Source organism: Poecilia mexicana, unplaced genomic scaffold (genome assembly GCF_051168715.1).
Source record: "Poecilia mexicana isolate PSO_F unplaced genomic scaffold, ASM5116871v1 scaffold_8, whole genome shotgun sequence".
Taxonomy (NCBI): Eukaryota; Metazoa; Chordata; class Actinopteri; order Cyprinodontiformes; family Poeciliidae; genus Poecilia; species Poecilia mexicana.
The window spans coordinates 15,871,687-15,894,916 of record NW_028263377.1 but is presented as its reverse complement, the minus strand read 5'-3'; the positions used below and the strand labels follow the sequence as shown (position 1 = coordinate 15,894,916).

General features: G+C 39.0%; 1 protein-coding gene across 1 annotated transcript in view; it reads left to right on the top strand.

Moving 5' to 3' along the window:
- Nucleotides 1–23,230, top strand: part of prkar1b (protein kinase, cAMP-dependent, regulatory, type I, beta) — a 69,063-nt gene that overhangs the window by 23,206 nt on the left and 22,627 nt on the right. The window contains exons 5-6 of the mRNA XM_014983626.2: nucleotides 16,638–16,699; nucleotides 20,103–20,149. Of these exons, the coding sequence (XP_014839112.1) occupies nucleotides 16,638–16,699; nucleotides 20,103–20,149 (109 nt within the window). The remainder of the gene's footprint in view (nucleotides 1–16,637; nucleotides 16,700–20,102; nucleotides 20,150–23,230) is intronic.

Here is a 23,230-nt window from a genome sequence, read left to right as displayed (position 1 = left end):
AGTCTTCTAATAACAATAAGTTTAAACCTTTTGAGTGAATTTGAGCCATATGTACAATACATAGTCAGTTTATGTAAACTTCTGAAATTAAGCAGTTTTCTCTACTCTCACCCTCATTATTCTGCCATTTAGCAAAAAGAAGTAATTGCCATAATTATTACCAATGTAAAACAGGAAAAGTTTAGTCTGATTTAATGTCAGATAGTGAGAACAAAACGATTATTCATCTCTTTATACAGCATAGCTCACACAAAGGGAGAAATGTTCTGACTGACAGTCGTGTGTGTTTCAGGCAGCATGTATGATTAGTCAGTCAGCAGTTATGTAAGCTGAGCGCCAAAGATTTGTTCCCCCATTAGCAAACATATTATCCTATCATCCCTTTCAGTAGTGAGCGAGATTAGAAACAATGAAGGCCTCTTTGTTTCTCTGCCGTCTGCAGAGCTCTTCTTCTGCTTTCATTTCTTTTTATGTGGCTTTGTTTCTTCTTGCTGTACTACCCCAGCTCACCATGTCTGTCATTCATAAGCCATTTTATCTTCTCAACTTACTTATCTGCCTTTCTAGGAATTTGGGGACAATGCAAGCAACCTAAGCATTTATTTTAATCACCGTGTTTTACAGGACAGCCAGAATTGCTTCCTTATGAAATCATTTTGTCACTTCAACTGGTTTTTCTTTTTGGTATTATGACTAAGACTTTTAGATAACATGTTATTTTCACTGTGTGCGATGGTACTTTTCTTGGCTAGGTAAAGTTGAAACTTTAGTTTTACGTTAGGTCTAACGAATTGTATTACCACAGCACAGAGTTGCACAGAAGATCATTGTTCCAAAGGATGAACACATTTTTAGAACATGACCATTAACGTCTGTTTCACAAAGTTTGCCATGTTGACATTCATTGCATGGAACCCTTTTGATTCTTCTTCCTAATAGTTATAGTGTAAGTGTGAAACTAGCTCACACACATAACCAGGCGCACATACCATCATCGCTTCAAAGGACAATATCATGAGGAACTTGTGCACACACGCGCGATGTGTCCTTACGCGCACACACACACACTACTAAGAACATTCTCAAGTAAGCATGTCAGAATGTTTTCCCAGTGTGTCTGCTCCAGCTGGGAGTGTGGAGTCTTTGATTAACACGCCATTCCATATGTCAAACTTTATGGCCTCAAAGTTTTTGAGCTCCACCAGCCGCATGTGCGCCAATGCGTGCGTGCAGTCATTGCCTCCTCAGCTGCTTGGAAATAAAATGTTGTTGCATTGCAGACTTTTAATTAACCTGTTTTTATTCAGCGTTGGTTCCAGTTCCAGTTTGTGGCGTTTATGGTGATCGAAAGGAATGTAATGGAATATAAAAGTAAAACCTGAGTTCTTATTTTCTTTTTTTTTTTAATCTAGGGTTGTAACAGTGCATGTATTTGTGGAACCAGCACTCATGGATACTTGCATTCTGATGAAAAGTACCATCAGTCAAAGGCATCTCATTTATAAGATCATACACACTTGTGTTTTTAGTGCATTTTAATAGGTTTCATGACAGAACATTAGTAGATTATGATGCATCTAAAGCATATGTGGTAGTGATAACCAGCTGGAACCTGAAGAACAACTTTCTTCAATTAGAAATGTCCGTATCACCAGTTTAAAATATTTTTGCATTTGCAGTGATAATTTCACTCAATTTTTTTTTATCTTTGAATGATGCATAAAGTTGGTTCTAATACAGATTTGCTTTGCTGTTGTCATAAGTTTACATCATCTTTTTTTTACTGTACTATAATCATTAATGTTGAATATTGAATATATATTCTTGCTTAAATTAAAGAGGAAAAGGACAAAAAAGGAAAACTAAAATGAAATAGAAAAGCATGATTAAGAAATGAGTTGACAAACCTTAGGAAAGTTTAAATGTATCAGAGATTGAGGCTTGATTAAAATCTTTAGAGATTTCCAGGTATGCTTTGGGGTTTTGTTTGTGGCCTGGCAACAGCCGGGTTGATGACGTCACCTTCAGGAGGAGAAAAACAGGTGAACTGGCTCAGTGGACAATCTGAATGGAAACTCACAGTCAATGTTTTTGCATCCAGCGTACAAAGATCATCAAATACAGCCAACCCTTGCTCTGCAGTTTCTGGCTTTTCACATTGTCTGAAAGCTGAATATTACACATCACAGTGTTTGCTCTGTCCTCTTTATTTGTCAATCATCACACAACCTCTGTGACTATCAGGGAAAGAAAGGCTAAACTTTCCCCTTCTTATTCTCTGCTATGCCCCTGCCCTACATCCGTCACATCTCCAAGTCAGACTGTCAAAGATTTTGGTCTTATTCCAGGCATTAGTTTGGCCTTGAAAAGCTCCTCCAGCTGCTCCCACGTGTAAACAAATCTCTCGTTGGCATGGCTACGCCTCATAATAGATGTTGAAAAGTGGCATATGTATCAGGAAACATCAGTCCGGCGAAGTCGACGATGACACATTCTGACCAGACGTGCTGCATCAAGTTGACTTTGGCTTCTCTAAACTTTTAGTTGACTGGATCGAATCAGACCAGCTCCACCAGAACTTAAATTGTTACAGTAACTTTAAATTAAAAGGGACAAATGCCGCAAATAAGCAAACGCCAAACCATTAGAGGAATCTATGCTAATCTGTTCATTTTTCAGACAGTTCTTGGTCTCTGCAGTTATATCTGAACATCTGTTTGGGTGTTGTTGCCAGCAGGCTGAAGGAAAGGCCAGTCTATCTGCTGCCCATTAGCTGCCAGAATGACCTCATTATGACACGCCCTCTCAAACATACATATTTTCTCAAGATAAGCTGCAAAGCAGGTGTCTGATTTCACATTGTGTCCAGGCACCTGCAGCTGTAAAGATAGAGGTGTACAAAAAAATTATCCTATCAGAGGAAATTGTTTCATAACCTGCATATCTGATTTATGTGTTTAGGTTTCAGTAAGATAAGGAAATGCCCCAGATAAAAGTTTTAAACTATTCAGATATCAGGAAGATAACGAAGTTAGGTGAAAGGCCTCAGCTTCTATACTGTGATGTATAAGTAGCCATGTTGTCCAGCTAGTTTATCTTTTCATCACTTCCCCAAATTAAAACTCATTCAAAATATGTGCTTTGAAATGGTCAGAGGAGGCTATCAGGATCTATAAACATAAATCATGATGTCCATATCACATACTTTCTTATCTGTGTACAAATTTTGACATGAAATGAGGCATCTGATGGTAATAAATAGTGTTTTCTGGGACGTTGGTTTGCTTTTCTCTACACACCTTGATGATCTCCAGCTTTTCTTGTGATAAAACAAAGACCCATATAAACGTATCAAGTCGTCTCCTGCTGCCTGTCGGCAGTCTTCTAATACCCCTATACCACAAACCACTCTTAGGGAATAAAACACACTTTTAAAGCCTTGTTCTCTGTGTCCATATAAACAGTCTGTTAAGCCTGGATGAGGAAATTCTCCTACAAGCGTTAAAAATAGCATTGCAATCTAGTTGCTGCGCCCATTATATACTGTAAATATGTTTCGAAATGGGAAAGCGTGCGGTTTTGATGTGATCAATGTTGGCTAATGATGGGATTACGGTCTAAATGAGCGTAAATCATTTACTCCCCTTAAGATATTTCCTGCGTTGGAAATTAGTTTAAAAGTGACAGAAAATACTAAACGTGGGACAAGAAGTTGAAAAATAGAAACAATGCTGTCTTAGGTAAAGAACGCGTCAGCATCATTTTCCTTAGCATTTAACACTGTGGTCGCACATTGTGCATACCGCGTATATGCAACACTGCTACGCAAATGTTGCTGCAATAACATCACTTAGCATCAGGCAACAGTATGAAGGCTGTTTCCGGGCTGATAAAGTTACGCTCACCTCTACATGCAGGATGTTTGGATTAAATCCAATGCTCATACCTCATGAGACTGCATTCCAAGCACATTTCTGTAAAGATGAAAATTTTCCTGTTGAATTCTTACATTTTTTCCACAGATTCTCACAATTTGTATTTTCCTGGTACTTGACATTCATCTTACGTGTTTATGAATGTGTTAAATTTTGACGTCCAAGCTCTTTCATTGCCTTTTGCGTGTGTACTCTTCAAATTATTCATGCTTCTGCATTTAAAAACCCAACTAAGTGAAGAAGTTATTCAGTCATTGTAGCTCAATGTATGCAATACTTCACATCGTAAATAATTAAATTCTTTATAGAAAAGTTTTTTGTTTTTTTTCTGAAGTACATAAAGACAAATGTTAAACTTTAAAGTAAAGGTACAGTGATGAAGAGGGATTTGGAAGAGGTGCTGCTTCTCCATCCTGCCTGCTTTAATCCTCTAATTAACAAGCTGAGTAATGAGTTGATGAAGTGACTGATTAGTTGACCCCTGCCCCTTAAACTCTGACCTCTGCACCTTCATCACTAGGCCGTGCAGATTGACGGGAAACATCCTTAGTGTACTGGCGATGGGTGCAGCAATGAATGAAACAAAAGAGAGGGACAAGTTTGTTGCTTTATTAGACGTTTATTGAATTATTCTGTGATGAGACAGAGCTACAAAGAGGGTGGGAAGACGGATACCCCAGCATTTAACCAAATCAGCTATCATTACAACAGCGGATCATTAATCTCTAGGAAAGGTAATGTCTGTTGTTGTTACCTTACAGCTGCCCCTAGAGGGTGTTTTAGCCACATATGGATAAAACAGGTAGCATTTCTCCATAGAAATTCTTCATCTGTTGTATTGACAGTAAAAAAAAAGGAGTGCATCTATTCAAGATGAACTCGGGCTTTGACTTAGCCCATTCTCTTCGAGTTGGGGGACAATTTGCAGATTCTCACTTTCTAGCAGCACACAGAGGACAGTAAATTGGATGCACAGGAAACAGACAGCAGACATTTCTAAGGGGATTTTTGACTACTTTTCTGTATTTCTTGTAACTTTCTCCCTCTTTACTCCCACGTGCTCTTATGTGTGCTTTCCCTGAAAGTCTGGTGGTCCTCTTTTTCATCTCTTTTACTATTCAGTACATTCTGTCTTTTCCTTGTTTCTGTTCCCCCTGTCTCTCTCTGTTTCCTGCTCATTCATGTCCGCGTCCACTCTCACCCATTCCCTCCCCCCATACTGATGTATATGCCCCTTGTCCCTGTCCCCTGCATGGCTTTGTGCTGCTGCCACAATGCCAGGGGCCAGGCGGTGAGGTCACTCACCGCAGGAGAGCTGCAGGCCTCACTGAACCTCCACCATCCCCACCACCGTCCAGTGCACGGACAGCTAACAAGCCAGCAGTTTTTACCTCCCCCAGATTGTCCCGTCTTTGATTCAGGTCTAGACAACTTCACCTTAATGCTCACACTAATCATTAGGTGTACATGTAAACATGTCATCAGAAGGCAGGTTGTACTGGCCAAGCTGTATCTGTGTATGCTGTTGAACACATACTCATATTTAAATTACAGCCAGTGCACACATGTAGACATAACCAAGTATTTAGGTAGATTACTGGGAACTTTAGCTCCATATCATTCACCTGCATCAGTTTCTGTGTCAAATCCTCAGAAACAAGTAAGAGGTGTCGCAGTATTCGTATTTGGAATCTCTTTACACCTTTGTATTCTTTCCAAATGCACCCCAAAACTCCACAGAAATATTATTTTATACTCCTGTGTATGTTTGTAAATTGTTTAGTAATTTCATTCCAATTCATACTGTCTTTTTTTCTTGCAGTATCCTCCAAAGCTATTCACACTTCTTCCTTTTTGACACATGCAAGGCTGGTTTATCTCTACCACCTTTACCCATCTTGAGACTGAAATTCTCACATCTATCTTTTCAACATAGCACAAGCTCAGTTGAATTACGTGTCTATGGACATCAGTTTTCAAGTCTTGCCACAGCTTCTCATTTGAAAAGAACTGTAGATTTGACTCAACCATTTTGAGCTCATGCCATTAGAGACCCAGTCCAACTTTTAAAATTTGCTCAAGAGTCAAAAGCCAAGAGGATAAATTGCCTCTTGCCTCTTAGGAGACAGTGTCCTAAGAGGCACGGAGTAAGGAACGGTATAGGTAGGAGTCACTCATGCTAGTTGTGATCATTTTTATTTCATTTGAACGAATATCCAGAGTAAATCTGCTTCTGTTTCCCTTCAGTATGGCAACACGATGTTCCTGCAGTCCTTCTGTGTTTTTTGTAGCGCAATCAGGCCCAAATAACAGGCCACACACTGACCGCCATGCATTAACTGGGGGACAGAGCAATGTTGCATCTGACAAAACTGCCAGGGTTGCCCCATGGCCTCCTATTGTATACATCACGTCTGCTTTGTCTATGCTACAGCGACAGGTTCCAGTTCACAGACACAGACAACAGCCTTGTTAAAGTGTGTTAATTCTCCCATGACTTACTCGTTGGTTTAATGGTGTCACTCTGCTAGAGTTTCAGTTAGGCGATAGGCGCTCAGTGCATTACCTTTTAGAAAGGAGCGTCTCATGGAGCTTGTATCTCACATTTGCTGCACGTCATCATGTCGCCAATGTCTCCTGAAAAAAAGTTGTTGTTGCTGTGTAAGTCTCTTTTTCTAACATTGAAGGATCACAAATAATTATAACTGGTTAAATTTTTCAATTCACAAGTGTACAAAATTATTTAGCAAAGTCATAGATCAGCTCGGAATAAGAGGTAAAATAAATTATTTAATTTTTTTTATTTATTTTTTTTGGCAGGGTTGGTGGCATCAATTCACTCACTGACTCCACCTCTGAATTACTGAAATAAACAGAACGAACATTTCGGAATAACCAAATCAAAGTTCATCTTCCAGCAGGACAATTACTGTAAACAAACAGCCACTGGGTCAGATCAGGAGTCTCTCACTACGGTTTCAGCATCCTGAAACTTGTCTCGGCTTCTGGGAATAAAAATGTCCATTGGGTATGAATACTTTGCATTTCTCTTCAACCATGGATACTTTAGCCTCAGTCTTCTCATTTTACTCATTTACTCGTCTACGTTTGATTGCCTCTTTGTTTCTTCCCTTCTCAGTTTCAGCATGTAAATGTGTTCCAGCAGGTATGTGTAATGTGCCACATACCTGTGTAAACACCTCGCAGGTCTAATTCCCCACAAAGACCAATTTGCGTCCTGATCTGCTTCTTCAGTCCTTATTCCATTGTAGGTGTTGTCCTCTGTGAGATGAGAATGACAGGTAAGGAGGAGATGGAAGAGTTGAAAAAACCAAACCAAAAAAAACCAAAAAACACTTGCCCTCAGGATGGTGGCGTTCCTTGTGATGTTCAGGAACATGTCAGGAAATGTGTATGTTCTCAAACCAGAGAGAAAATTGAAGGGGATAAAGTTCTTGGCACATTCAGTACACTTAATATTTTATTTCTACCTTAACTAAACTTATTATACTTATATGCTTTGAGGTAAATGCTTTTCTCGATGTCTTCGTAATGAGCGAGGAAGGGGTTTTCGCTCTTGTTTTACCTCTATGCAGTGACATGTCTGCTGCAGACACATCAGAGAGGCAGAGGCTTAGTCCTGTCAGCGCCTGATTCAACCTGACCCTTTTTGTCTCTAAGTGGAGGAAGAGCTCGCTTTTTCCTGCCCTGGGGCAAACAACAACAGAGAGTGGGGGGCATTAGGAAAGTGTGAAAATCCCTGATCGCTGAAAATGTGATACGGACTGACAGCATGAGGAGAAAGGTCCGAAATAGGAGAAGAGAAAAAAGAAGTTCTTGTAAAGTTAAGCAACAGCACGGCAGCTTGGTGGCAAATAAAAAAAAAAAAGAAAGAAAAGAAAAGGGAGAGGAAACCTGAAGAGAGGCAGCAGGACGGGGCCTGCTTGTGATGTTTTTAGTGCTTGCAGGCTGACATCATGGCTTCACCAGCAGGTGGTGTGTGCTGGATCACAATTGGAGATGTGAAACAGGCTTGTCACTCTTGACACATGCAACAATGCATTAAAAAGAGAGCAGAGTCTGGACTTATGTCATCATACACCTACTAAGATAATGTACCACGTTATATAAGAGAAACATAAGATGCAAATCAAATTTGGATCTGGCACCAACTACATAATTTGCCAGTTAATTATGTAGTTAATATTGTTCTCTGCTGATACATAAAATCTTTCTTTCTGTGCCTTTTCTGCACATGTAAAAAGGGCTTTTCATCCATTGGGAAGCTGGAAAGGCAACCAAAGGTGATAAGACACAGCTATTAGCCTTCTTGAGGTTGCTATTGGCAGGTTTGCAGGGTCCAAGGTGCTCAGTCTGGTATTTTATCTTGGGGCTCCTGGTTTAACTTTGGCTCAAAGGTTTGAGGCTACTGAGTGAGTTAGTGTACAATTCACTAGTTGCTCTCCCCACCCGAAGAGGGACCCGTTTAGTAAATAAATTAAATATGTTAAATGTTTTGTCATTGATGTATTAACAGCTCTACACTGTATGGAAAAGGATGGAAAAGATAAGAGGGTATAGTGTGTTAGCACACTATACGCTTCCAACTGTTGTGTTTTTCCATCCTTGTCCTTGCTTTCTTCCGTGCCTATGTCCTGCCTCATGCCATTCTTCCCTTTGTTATGTCCTTCCTTCCTCAATTTCTCATATCCCTTCTTCTTTCTTTCCCTCTCTTGTGCTCTTTTATTCCCTTCTTTCTGTCCTTCTCATGTGTCCTTTTTTAATTTTCTTCCATTTGTCTGCCTGATTTTGTCTTCCCCCTTTTCCTTTCCTCCTTGGTTTTGCTCTTCCTTTTTCTTCCCTTTCATATATCTAGGCCCAAATCCTTTCTTGTTGTTCTCTCATGTCCTTCATTCTTTATTTCTTTACACCTTTCCTTCTGTCCTTGTGTCCTGCCTTCACTCCTTCCTTTGCGTCCTTCCTTCGATACAGTGTCTAGTCTCGCTAGTACCATGTGTAAACGCCATCTGTTTTATAGGTGCTGTAAATTCTTGGTGAATGTTTTTGTTTTATAACACAAAGAACTCAGAAGGATCAAAAGCAGAGTTTAAAAAAGTTTGGCATTTTTCATAGAAAAATGCCAAACAGTGGCAGTGACAGCTGTTTATAGGACAGCTGTCACTGTCCTATAAACAGTGACAGCTGTTTTAAGTGTTTCAGATTTCTATAAAATTAGAGTTAGTTTAATTTTACTTTAAGCCTTAAACTGCTCCATTTCACATTATTATGAAGTAACAAGTAATTTGTCATTTAATATGCTATGTAGAAAAAAATAATTGGAAGTAAACATGCATAAAGCACAAATCAGAATATGTTGTTTTTGTTTTTCAGACAGCCTCTTTTGTTAAAAGATAAAAGAAAACCTTAACAACTTATGCTAAGTAAAGTATGAAATAAAGTAGCCAGAAGATAAAAAAAAAATTCTTAGTTTTCTATCAACTACATTGTGCAAGGTTTGGCACAAAGTCACATTTGTTTGTTTGGTCCTTAAAGAGAAAAAAACCTCCCACCTTTGCTTTGAAAGTTATAAGATCAAGCAGCAGCACCGGTGACGGCGCTTGATGTGAAATAAGCAGAACCACCTGCTCTATAATCTGGTTTAAATCCTCGGTCAGCAGCATCTTCCCATATGCCTGCGTTCGCCTGATTCCCCATGGCAACCAGTCGTTGCGCTGGTTTAATTGATCAGCTTCTGCAGATTAGAGCCCCTGTGCTATCCTGCAACATGCTCGTTTTTGTGAAGCTGTAAATAATCTGTCCTGTTTTCAAAGGATATGGATCAGTATAAAACTGTACTGGTGTAGTCGTTTCACTCAGGTCACAGTTCTCCAAGCACACTGCGCATTCCTCACATCTTTGTTTGGTCAGCTTGCTTGGCTGATATCTTCCACACACCATTATTGTGCCTAACTTCACTGAAAACTGGAGAACACTCTTTGTAGCTCATGGAGCTAAAAAGTAAAAAACCTTTTCATAAAGCAGTAGAGCCTGCTGAGAACTTCAGTGCAACCTGGTGATTCTCACGAACATGGCGCAACTTATAGCAAAAATAAAATAGCATTGTGTACATACAAAAACACACCTTCTTTATAAAATAGAATCTAATTTTACTTTTCAATGTAAAATTATAACCTCTATGCATATTTTTAAAGGTATTTTTAGACGTTTTAGTCTGACTTTGAGGACATAAATTCATTACCGTAACACAATTTTGATGAAGAAATATGAAACCACAAAAACATTTTTTCCACTTTTTTTGGACGCCAAGGACTTCAGTGTCCACAAAGGAGAAGGTACCAACAATGAATAGTCATTAATAACAAAATTTATTATTTTAATGTAAACAATTGTTTCATTACCGCAACATGAATACAATTTTTAAAATCAATTTTGGTTCTAATTTTGTGTTAAATCATTAAATTTAAAAAAACAACACAACCATAATATAAAGAGTCTGACCATTTCATTGAGGAAATAAAAAGATCATATAATTCTTTTATTTAATCTAAATAAATTATCATAAAATGAGTGTAGCGGTAATGAAAAAACGTATGTCAGTAATGAATAAGAACATTTCGATAATGAACACTTTATAACTACACTAACATTTAACTACATATAAATAATAAAATGGCATATAATCCTTAACCTTTGAGCCATGGAAACAAACCCACAACTGACTTTTTTTTTTCCCATCTCTGCTTATTGCTTAGAATGTAAGGTTAGGCAATTGGGCGGATTCATCAATCCTCGACAAAAGACTATGTCCTTCACTGGTTGGTTGTTTTTTTGTTTTGCTTTGTTTTTTTTTTTTTTATCTAAGGGCGATTTATTGCTCGGGCATCCTGACCAGATGCCCGAGCAACCTCAACTGGCCCCTCTCAACGTGAAGGAGCAGCGGCTCTACTCTGAGGCCCTCCCGGATGACCGAGCTTCTCACCCTATCTCTACAGGAGAGCCCAGAGAAAAAAAAAACATTTTAGCCTCTTGTATCTGTGATCTTGTTCCGCTCTCAGTCGTAGGTTTACATTTGGATGTAAATTGTAGCAGTTTATGAGAGTAGCATGACACATATTTAAGTAAACCAAATTGCTTTTATGGACTTGATTCATTAATAACGAGCACAACATCCAAATCTGCTCTGAATATTAGTGCTATGATCACCCTCATCTTAGTTTGGCATTTACAGCCGTTATCTATCGTCCACGTCCAGGGCCGCCTAAATAAACCCTATTGATGTTAACCTAATGTAGCTTGTTTCCTACCTGACTGCCTTTTTGTCTATGAGTTGGTCTGATCATTGCGGTGCCTGTCATCAGGTTTAAGCAGGCGTTCAGAGGTCACACCAGTTTGTAAGGGCGAAAAGCACCGTCCCTCAGGTGCTCTGGTTTTGCCACACACGCATCCTGAGGCACATGTTCACACTTTAAGACAACAGGATGCACTCAAGTTTACACCCCTATAAAACAACAAGAGCCAGGTGTGTGGCTCTCTGGCCTTCGTTGTATTCAACCACAATCCAGTTTATTTCACCGTTTAAACTGACTTGCAGGCTGCAATTTAATAAGAAGGGTTTTTGTAGGGTCGAGGTCCAAATCCACGGGAATTAAGTATTTTTAAAAGTGAAAGTGGCTTTTCTCATGTTCTTTTCTGGACATCCTTTCCATCCATGTCTTTCTGGTCCTTATCAAGACAAATGTCCATCTCTAAACCTTAAGGACCTGCTATTATTATTACTAGTGCCTATTCCATTGTATGGAAGCTGTAATAATAGGATTATTACAGTGGAATTGAACTATGAAACCAGTTAATCTTTACTTTACAATCTGCACTGTGCAGAATATGGTAAGGCTTCTAAACTCTATGAGAAAATTATAATATTGTCATCTACTTTGCAACTATGTTTTTGCTCTGACACTTTTGTATTAGAAACTGTTCCATATATGTAGTTTCAGTCAGCTTTATTTTAATAACTAGATTTGGTCTTATAAATAATGGTAGGACAAGTTTTACGCATGAATAATGTGAAACTGTGTCTATTGGCTAATCCCTGTCTGCAAGTAATTGAATGAATTAATTTTACATCTGGAAACAATAATCATTTCAGGCTCCTAATCATAGTTCTGGCGTTCTTGCCCATTGAATTTGAGATGGATGAATGAAAGACAGTTTTTAAAAAAATTCAGGATTTATAGTAAGAACAATAAAGAGGTACTGTCTTCTTATTTTGTCAACATACTTGTCAAACTTAGGTATTTAGTAGTCATGAGTTAGAAATGCTGAATGAGGGTTTGTCTATCCGACAGCCCTGAGACCCAGACCTAAGAAATGGTAACGCCATCAGCCTTACAAATTATGTTGATGAAGAAAAATTATATTAGCTGAAATCTTGTGCAGCTAAACATCATTTCGCTCTAGTTTTGACAACTATTGTGTTAAGACAGCTCGATCTCCTCTTCTCCACTGCGCATTCACACAGGTAGACTTGTGTGAATGTGCAAATCCAAACCTATAAATCCCTAAATTTGTCTGAACATAACCATGCACCTATTTTATTGTTAACTTTATTCCATGTAACACTTTTTGCATAGTCCTGAATGGCAGTACAAAACCAGGGGCAGTAGCCCCATGATGATTTTTTTTTTCTTTCTAAGTGTTGGTCTCCAGAATGAATAGGACCGCGTGCCACAGGCTTTTATGTCATAAATATTTCCACAGAATGCTTCAACGCTTTGTAATTATTCCTTTCTCATCTCCCTGTTTTCTGAGCGTCTCACTCTCTCTTTGCCGACGTCGAAGGGTATCTGTCTACGTGCGAGGACGTTGTTGCACGTGGTTACTCGAAAGGTTATATAACTGAAAATGCAATTAGAAGGCAAAATGATTGCACCTACACAAACAGCATGGCTGAAGGTGGTGTGAGTTGGTTGTTCCATGTGGGTAACTTTGGCTTGGTGAGCACAAATTTAAACTGGACATTAAACTGCAGCTCTTAGTCAGCTCTCGTAAAGCTGTTTTCCAGCTAACCATCACAGGCTATACAACTTTTTTTATTTTTATACCTCCACTTATCAGTGGATGTCTAATTTATGTTTGCTTGGCCATATTTGTGAATTAAGTCGAGCCTTAAATGTTTTGCTGACTAATCACAACAGCTGCCAAACAAAAATCTGCATGGAGTTGTGTGTTATTCATGGTGAGCTGCCACGTAGGTTGTTGAGAATGTGCAGAAAGCTCTTGATTCTGGATAAAGTGCAGTAAGGCGGGCCTTTTTAACATTCCTATCTTTCTGAGGTGTTGGAGGAAAAAAAACTGCATGCAGGAACATATAAAAACCACATTAATCAAAGATGCATTTCTTTTACTGCTTTCGTTCAGTATGTATATTAGACAGCTTTGTTTGTCTTCGTTCTCCGGTGGAACGTCTCAAATCTCAGCCCGTCGCCTTTTGCTTGGAATTGTTTATGCTGGCAAAACAAAGGCCATTGTGCAGAATCGGCACAATCAGCACAATGAATTGGAATCAACAGTGGCAGTGAAAATTACTCCTTCAGGCCCTCATGGCATAAACACAGCCAAACCAGTGGCACGTCGCTGCCAAGCTGAGACACGGCCTGAAAAACAGGGAAGTTCCCAGTACGCGGTGAAGCTGTTGATTGTTCTGCTTATTACAAAATCTCTTCCACCCAAACGGACTGATGAGTCTGGATTGGCTGTTTTAGTCAACATTCTGCGGGCCATTTAGAAACCCAAAGAACGGGCGGCACGCGGCAGCGTCAAAAGAGCCTGTTTGGTGCTGATGGAATAATGGCAGCGCCGTCTGTTGACACAGAAATGTAAAAGATAAGATGTTTGCTGCTGAACAAATAAACAGCTGTGCTGCAAGAGAGACTGGAGGCGGGTGGCGGGGTAGGAGGTGAAGGAGAGAGGGCGGCTGTCACTGCCAACCTGGAACAACAACAAGCAATCCAGCCACAATAAGCAAGCCTGATTAGACTTCATTAATGACTGAAATGCCCCGAGCTAAAAACTATATTCTGAGTGTTGCAGAACAATAATAAGCTATTGTGGAGGACGAAAATAAAATGTTCCTGTCCCTCACTTGTAATGTGCAAGTTGGAACATGAGGTCTGGCAACATGAGTAGCTTCACAATTTGCACATTTTTAACTTCTTAATTAATTAATCCTTAATGCCGTCGTGCACACACTGTATGTTTGAATTTGGTAATATACGAGCTGTGTGTGTTCTTGTGTGTGGTTGCAGATTGGGATGAACTTCGTAGGCCCACTTCCGCCATCACCGTTCTTTGCTGGGCGTCTTTGCCTCACTCTCTTTCTATCCGTCTCTGTCTGAACAGCGCATCCGTTGTTGGTTGAGTTACTCTGCCTTTTCATAAGGTCAGGCGGGGGCAACAGGTAGCGGAAAGGACAAGATTAATCACTTCATCTAGGACACATGGAGAGGGGGAAAGAAGAGTGGGGAGTAAAATGTGGGGCAGAAATGAATCAAAGGGAACACCAGGGGGGGCGTTCAGAGGGTATAGGAAGGGAGAAAGGTGACTGAGAATAGAGAGATGGGTAGAGACAGGGGGAAGTAATTACCATCATGACTTTCTTTGTTGTACTCACTGATGCATACTCTGAATGGATGCAGAGAGGCGGGGCATTGAAAGAAAGAGGTGGTCAAGTGTAATTACTTAAACTCAGGTTTGGTTTTCTTTGATGCTCTTGCAGTTTATTGGTGACACACTCTCGATCGCCCAGATTGGTTTTGCGTTGACATTAATTGCCAGTCTTACAAAAGGGAACATGACTTTTGTCTGGCCATTTATGGTCCTGGTTTTATCCAGAACATCGTTGCTTCTGCTGACTTCATTTTACTTTAAAAATGAATCATTTTGGCTCTTCTTCCCTCAGTACAAACCATCCACAGTGAAGAATGTTGTTTGTACTGTAATCTTGTGGTGCTTAGGTATGTTATGCTGAGTGATGTTGAGTTTCAAATGGGCCAGATGAGAAAAAGCCACCTGATTGTAATTACCAGCCCAGTTCTCAATTAAAAAAAATAAATGAAATAAAATAAAACTTAGTTGTCTCTTTAGCTGAGACCTGAAACCGATTGCCCCCAAGCTCTCTGCTCAAGCAGTTGCACCAACCACAGGAGGTCACAGATGTGAGGAGAACTGAGGCAGTCCTGCAGATGTTCCTCTGACTAATCCCCATCAAAGTGTTCGAGCCCTTGTGTCATCTTGCCATTTAGAACGTTTTCATCAAAAATGCCTGTCTACAAGTTTGTTGTTATTGTCCCAATGTGTGTTAATAGTGTGCTGACATGCAAAGCTGCACCTACGGCTTGCATTCATTTTATCACTTCCTTACATGTTGCATGGTGGTTGTGTATCTTTTTATTTTGGGTTTCCACACTTCAAAGGGCAAGCATGATTTTTTTTTTCTTTTTTTTCGCGCATTAAGTGTTTCCTCCAGTGGGTGCGTGTGTGCATTTGTGTGTGTATTTGAGGCAATGACCAGCTGCAGTTCACTGGCCTTACCTGTGGGTGTATTTGGCTGAAATCCACTTTCTTAAGTCTGTTTTCTATTCTGTGTCACATAAATAAATACCAGCAGGGTACGTTCCCTTCCAAACCACTCACGGACATCCTTAGATCTCCACGTAACAGCTGTTGACATATATATATATTTTTTTCTCCCTGTGTTTTATGTGTATTTTGTGTGCTGCAGGTTAAGAAGCATGCAGTTATCCCTCTCCCACATATTATTTTGTGCAAACCTGTGTGTTTTCATAGGTTGTATGGACTCAGATTCAGACATTTTGGCTTAAGCATGCAACACTCACACACACATAGAGACATAACTGCAAGCTCAAACTTGCCCCAAATTCACTGTAGTTTTTGCAACTCTTTGATATAATTGATCTTAGTATATTGTTTTTTACTGTATTTTTTTTTCTATAACACAAATGGTATGCAACTGATTAGATAGGAAAAAAATACACCCTGGAGGGGAGAGACACCCAGAGAGGAGGATAATGTCTTTTGTCCCATCACATTCCAGCAGTGGTGCTCTAATCTTCTGAGGCCTCATGCATTTAAACTGTGCGATTAGCAGCCGTCTAACAGGCGCTTTTTTACCTGGCGGGCTGGAGCAGAAATCAGGTGCTCGGGTTCAACTGTCATTTTGTTTGTTTTTTCTGCGCCTCCAAAGGAAGATGCTCTCGGAGATACGAGCTTTGATCATAAGCTGAAACAAAACAGCCATAAATCGGCCCACGTACGGTACCTGTATCGTGCAGAGATCCAGACTAAGTGGCTGAAACGTTTGGCTGCCTTTGATGGAATTCTCATATGACAACCATAACAACTTATTTCACAAATGTTCATTCATGAATTGTGAAATTGTATTTGATTGTTTTTTTGTTGTTGTTTTTTTAATGATTGCTTTATCTGGGTATAGCATGTATTTGATTGCATTCAGAGAATGATGAAAAACATTCATGCTGCAAGTTTATGATGCAGTTTTGAAAGTGTTGCATATGGAATTTATAATGAAATCAAGAAATACAATGCAAAGAATGAAAGCATGTGTGTTTTAATTGTTTCCTTTTTTTCCCTGTTTCTCTGCAGTGACATATTCGATGCCATGTTCCCTGTCACCCACATTGCAGGGGAAACAGTTATCCAACAAGGTTAGTACAAACAATTTGATTAGAAAAAATGGTGTTAAAATTGAGAACATTTGTATATGTGTCTTGCAAAAGTATTGTAACTCTGGCACTTTTTAATGTTTTGTCATGTTGGGATTTTGTGGGATGAATGAAAACAAAACAGCAAATAGTTGCGGAGATGCTGAAAGCAGGGTTGGGTAATAAAGAAATATTCTAAAGTTTCAGCATCTCATAAATCATAATCATGATCCGAAAATGGATAGATAACGGCACAACTGCAAACCTACCAAAACATGACCACCCACCCAATTGACAGGATTAAGCAAGAGTCTTTGAAGAGGATATTTTTCGGATTCATCAAGTCTGTTTTTATGAGAGTTGGATAAAGGAAAACCACTTTTGAAAGAAAGTCAGAAGACATTCACGAATTGAAGGCTACTGCAAATGTCCTGCCTTCTAGTCTCTGACTCCAGACTTAAAGCAGGTTAGGGGACCTGTAAGATGTAGCAGATGACTATGAAGATGGGTTTTCTTCCACAAACCCTCAGCTGGTGGAAGTAAAAGTAAGGAAATGATATGCATTGAATTTTACCATTAAGTTTGATTCATGTAGCACCTTTCAGACAAAAATCATTGTTTCACAAACAGATTAAATTAGACTTGATTTGTGGTTGTAATGTAAGAAATGTGAAAAGTTAAAGGGATGTGAAAACGTTTGCATTTTTGATGCGCTTCCCCTAATTAGTTCTTTTAAATCACAGAACTCTAATAGGCAACAACAGTATCAAAGTTTTGACTAAATTAGAATGACGACTGATGTTGAACAATGTACAGAATCTATTTTGCTGCCAGCTCCTTGATATGATAATAGGTGGCCTATTATCATCAACTTGAACCACTAAACCACTTAAATAGAAAGGAAGCAATTAAGACACCACTACTTTTACTGATTATCCACAATAGATTTATCTCAAAGTATACATCAGTTGCACTGCCACCATTGGCCATGTTTATTTTATCCTACCACTCCCTTTTCCCCTCATTGCCCTATTCACACATTCCTCTCAAGCATGCACCACTTGGTCCCTTTCCTCTGCTTTACCGAGAAACCTCCACAGTAGTCATCCCTAGACTTGGAAGAAAAACAGACCAGGAGAACCAGACTGCGTGTTTTCCTGTATTTCCGTCTCTGAAACTCCTTGTCAAACACAGACATTTAATCACATATTTTTAAAACGCCAAAGAAACACACATTCTTGAAAATCCTCCACTTTCGATAATGTCATATTAACACCTGCACAAAATCACCTAATGTTACAGCTGCAGAGCACTCAAAAAAAATGGGGGAGGGAAAAAAAAAATCATAAACAGACACTAAGTGAAGGATAACTGCTGGTGCCTCCCACCGACTCTTAAAACAGCTTTCGGGAGTATATCAGCCCTAATTTGGTGATAATAAGTCTAGCTTACTATGTAGGGCCCTCAGACCCAGACAACCCATTGTTATACACACCAAGAGTGTGATGTATAAAGTGCTGATGTCATAGCTAGTGTTTGGACTACTGTAGAGCTTCAACAAAACCAACCTTACTACTAGCTACTTACACACTACATAAACCCTACCCAGGATTTTAAAAAAATAACACTATGTATTGCACTTTTTTTTTTACTAGATTGAGATGCGAGCAAAATTGTTAAATGCAGCATGTTTATAGAGGACAGAAATTAATCAAAATTTCAGTAGTATCAGGATTTTGCTATAAATATGTCAATTAACACGCACACTAATAAAGCTGTATAGTGAGCTATAAGTTGCTTGTGTCATTGGAACGTGCATGTTTTTCAATATCAATAAACACAATACAATTGACTACTACTACTTAATCAATTATTCTCTTAATATTATTCTGCTGAACCACTAATATTGGTACTCTGGGTATAACAACACCCTGGAGATCAAAGATAATAACCCATGTTATCCTTTGGTTCGTTATCAGTATATATGAAAATGAATCTGTTGAAACAAGGCCACATGAGGCATCTCAGCTTGTGTGAGGACGTATATCTGTGTGTGTTTGTGAGCGCAGGTTCTGGTTAAACATTTGCCTGCACTCTCAAGTGAAAGACACAAAACAAAGACCTGGCCACCAAAGTGATAAAAGACAGGAAGAGTACAAGAAAAGACAGACACAGTTAGAGGAAATTGAAAGAGGGATAGATGAGATGAAAGACAGAGAAAGAAGAAAAATTATGGCAGGGCCAGGTTGCAGCAGGTTTGTCAGAATATGTGTGTGTGCGTGGCTCTTTAGGGTCTTTTCAGGGGTAGGCTTTCAGACAGACAGCGAACATTTCGTGTGACAAATAGGGCACTATGATTAACGAGCCCTCCAATCCTCTCAGAATTAATTAGCCATGTGAACTTCTGTGAACTTTACTCACATGGTCCTCTCCACACTTTAAGTCTTCAGGTAAACTTAGATCAAAAATACACTCAAAGTTGCATCTTTACTTGTGCCAAAAGGCTGCAGTAAAATATATATATACACGTCTCATTTACCCACTTTGTCTACTTTTTCTTCTAAATTTAGCCATGTTTTACTGTTTTTGTTATCCAGAGATGCTTTTAGAATATATAAATCACATATCCCATTCATCTCTTTGAGAGTTTACCTCAAAAGCACAACTTTTTTTTTAAGACAGTGATGCAGTTAGACCACATTTTATGGATTGAATGTTGCTTTCAAAGTATAAATATAGTTTTCAGTCATATAAAGACCATAATGAATGAAGCAACCACCTGTAGTTAGGCACTGTTCTCTTCCATGCCACTGAGGTGTTAAAGCTTTGCATGTTCAGACACTTATGTTTCAAAGTTTCCGCTATTAAACCAAAGTAATGAATACTGTCATTGCTGCAACTTTCTGCTGGCAAGAGCACATGTGCTCAAAGTTATTGGCATGGCCTATGAAATACGTATTCTCAATGAGGCAGTAGCACTTTTAGCGCTACCCAGAAGCTCAAAGCCATTTTATTTATAGAGACCTAAAGTACTGGAACAATTCTTTCATTGGTTTTATTTCTTTTTGGGAAATAAACAAATCAGACAGACCTTCAATTTTGCATTATTATTTTAAGAGTGAAGTTATTTGTGTTCTTTGGTATGTTTAAGCCAGCTTAGTTTAAAATTATAGCTCAATTTTACATGTACCACAGTAAGATTGACTATTACTCCAACAAGTCTGCATTTGAATCCAGTCCAGACCTTTTGCTGCACGTCATTCTTTCTTACTCCTATCTATTATATAAGTCAGGATTTATTTGTCAAGCACCTTTTATAGGAAATAATGAAGTAAGCTAGATTGCATGCCTGTTAGTTATTTTCTTTATTGTTATAAACTAATGATTCCTTCTCCCTCCTTTTCAGGTGATGAAGGCGACAATTTCTATGTGATTGACCAAGGTGAAGTGGACGTAAGTGTCTGACACACACAAACACACAACCTCAAGCAAAAAGCTGCTGTCTCCTGTCTGAACAGCATGAACATGTGGCTGACACGGTGATAAAATGTCTACATAAACATGTCTGCTAATATCTAAATGGCTTTGAAAAGTTGACGTTAATAAAACAACCTAACAAACATTGTCTTTAATGTCTTAATTTAGGTTAAATTTTGACACTGTTAAATTTAACATTTTTTCACACACTAATTAGAATTTTTTAAAATCTATTTCCAAAACTCAGTTTTTTTGTTGTTGTTTTTTTAGCTTTCCTGCCATGAGTGCATGTAAGAGACTAGTCATTTTAGATAGGTTTGTAATAGTATTTAAATTATTAAAACAAGTTTAGCTCTATTATCGATTAGCGCAACTACCATTGCAAAAGCAGCAGTGTCATGTGTATTCGTAGAGAATACAGATCTTTACATTATGTCAAAAATTTCCAACGTGACTTGTTCAGTGACAGAGCTTAAAAATTCAAAAAGTTACATCGGACCTTTTGCTGTCTTGCATTCAGCCTTCCTGTTATCTGTTGAAAGGCGTGCTCTCTTTCAACCATCGTTGAAAACACAGTTTTCTTCTGAACACCTTTTTGTATCTCTGTGCGTCCTCTCACTTTGTCAATTCTTCTGTTATTAAAAGAAAAGTAGACAAAAATATATTTGAAGGTATTCCAGTTGGAGGTTTACCAGTGTCAATTTCCATCCCACTGTTTTTAAAGGTATAGTTCATAAAAGAAGACTGTGACCCGATTTAAGAAACCTTCCTTCTCCTGTCATGTCAAGACAAAATTGCACCCCTACATATGGGCTGGTTTGTTGAGCTGCCCTCATGTTTTGTCCTCTTCAAAGTCTGGTTCTGGTCTGATGACAATCAGAACATGGCTCTTCAGAGAATTGAGAAGATCTATTGTCTTTGCGAGCCTGACACCAACCGATAGACCTAAGTGGAGAGATAAAACAGGAGCTGATGGAAAGTTAAACAGGAAGTGACCTTATCAACTTATAGCAGTGACCAAAGAAAAAACAAAAAAGCTGGATAAGAGAAGAGAGGCAGGTTGGTGAGTTTTTTTTAAGGTTTCCAACATCAGGGATCCATCCTAAACTGAAAGTGGGAAGTAAAACACTGAGATGGTGCCTTGATACAACCACAATTTAAATAGCTTCTAATCTTGCTGTTTTGACTGGCATTGTTTCAGATTGTCTTATTGATGTGATTAGATAAGTAATCTAAACTATACTGAGATTCATGTGAAAGAGATGTGAGCCACAATTTTGCACAAAACATCATTCAGTTTTTTGTTTAACCATAAAGTGTATTTAGATAGAAGATAAGCACTTAAGTAGAAATTTGATTATTACTCTTGTAAGATATCGTGCTCAACAGGAACTGTTTCAACACTGTCTCTGGTTTCTGTCAGGCAGACAAGGACATGATGAAGCCAAACTAAACCCATTGAAACATTGTTCTGTGCAAAAGTCTTAGTCCACTTTAAAAGTACCCTGGAGAAAGGGGCTTTTAACAAAAAAAAATGTTTTGCATACATTTAACCACGAAAGTCCTATTGAGATTAAAAACCTCTTTGTCAAGTGAGTCCTGGCCAAGAGGCAGCAAGGGTTTACACAATAATTACATGTACTTACACAATTAAAATGCCTTACAAATGATTATTAAAAACAGCCACAATTTGAGGAAGTCATCTCTAGTGCTCTCAGTCTGGACTTAAAAGTGCTCAGTGAATCATGTTCACTTAATTTAAAGTCTGTTTGCAACATGTTCCATGTACCTGGAGCTGATTTGTCCACCCAGAGAACAGGTCTCACTGCTCCTCAGTCCACTGGTGGTGTGCTATTCACCAGTCGGAGGCTTTGCCTTGCCACCTGATGATATAAGGTTAGGAAACAGCTGCTTGGCCTTGCAAGCCACTACATGAAGCACCCGACAGACAGATCCTGAGCTAATCCAAAGCCGTGTTTGGAACTATATAACCATTGCTCCCACTGAAGATGTTTTTAACTCTTGTGTTCCCAGTTGCTTCAACTTTGCTATAATGACACCAACCGTTGAATTTGGAATATTTAGTTGTGAGAAAATTTTCTGTAGGGAACTAAAATTCACTGAGTTCTTGAGTGACCTATACTTTCACAAATGATTGTAAAAGCAGTCCGAATACCAATTAGGTGGATTCTACACCTCTTGTCGTTGTGGAAGTGATTGGAACACCTTGATCATTTGGAGGTGTGAGCCGGTACATTTAACACTGTAGTCTATAAAGAAATGTAAGCGTGATTTCAAACATTGTAAAAGATTTTCACCACAAATGTGAATTATCTAGTCAAAATTCCTCTATGCTGTGCTTTTAGATGTCTTTCTGTGGTTTTGATTCCCGTCTTTTGCATTTAATTTTAACATATCCCGAGCTGAAATTATCATATTTCCACTTGTTCCTAAAGTTTTCCATGAAGTTGTTTCGACTCAACAGCTGCAGCGTCCCGCAGCTGCAGCTCTGCTCTGCCTTGATTGCTCCTCCTTCGATGTGTTAAACCAGATGTGTCCTGCTCACCACTGAATCTGCTCCCACAGACTCTTTTCTGCCTGCACCCAAGCTGTGGGAAGACTATCCTCAAGCTCACCTCCCTCCCTTGCCAAACCTCGCCCTCTTCTACATCTATTTCACCTCATGTCCCTCTCTTCCATCCCTTACAGACAGCGGCTGCCTGCCTCCCAGCCACAACCCTGGCACTAAAGTACGTCAAGAACAGCGCAGATGTTACGAGAGTGTGAAGATGTCTCTCATTAGGCAGGGGTGTAAATTAGCCAGCAACTCATAAACTGCCTGAAAGTTGCTACTAATGTAATCCCCCTTATGTTTGCACACAAATCTATTTACTTTTAGACACTGCCTTTTATCCAAGAGAAACCAGCATATACGAAATTTGTAAAATAGCAAGCTTGATACTTTCAACCTAAACTAGTTTTTTTTTTTTTGCAAACTAAGTAACTAAGCTCAAATCCATGCTTTATTCTCATACTTTACATTTTGATTTTGTTTCT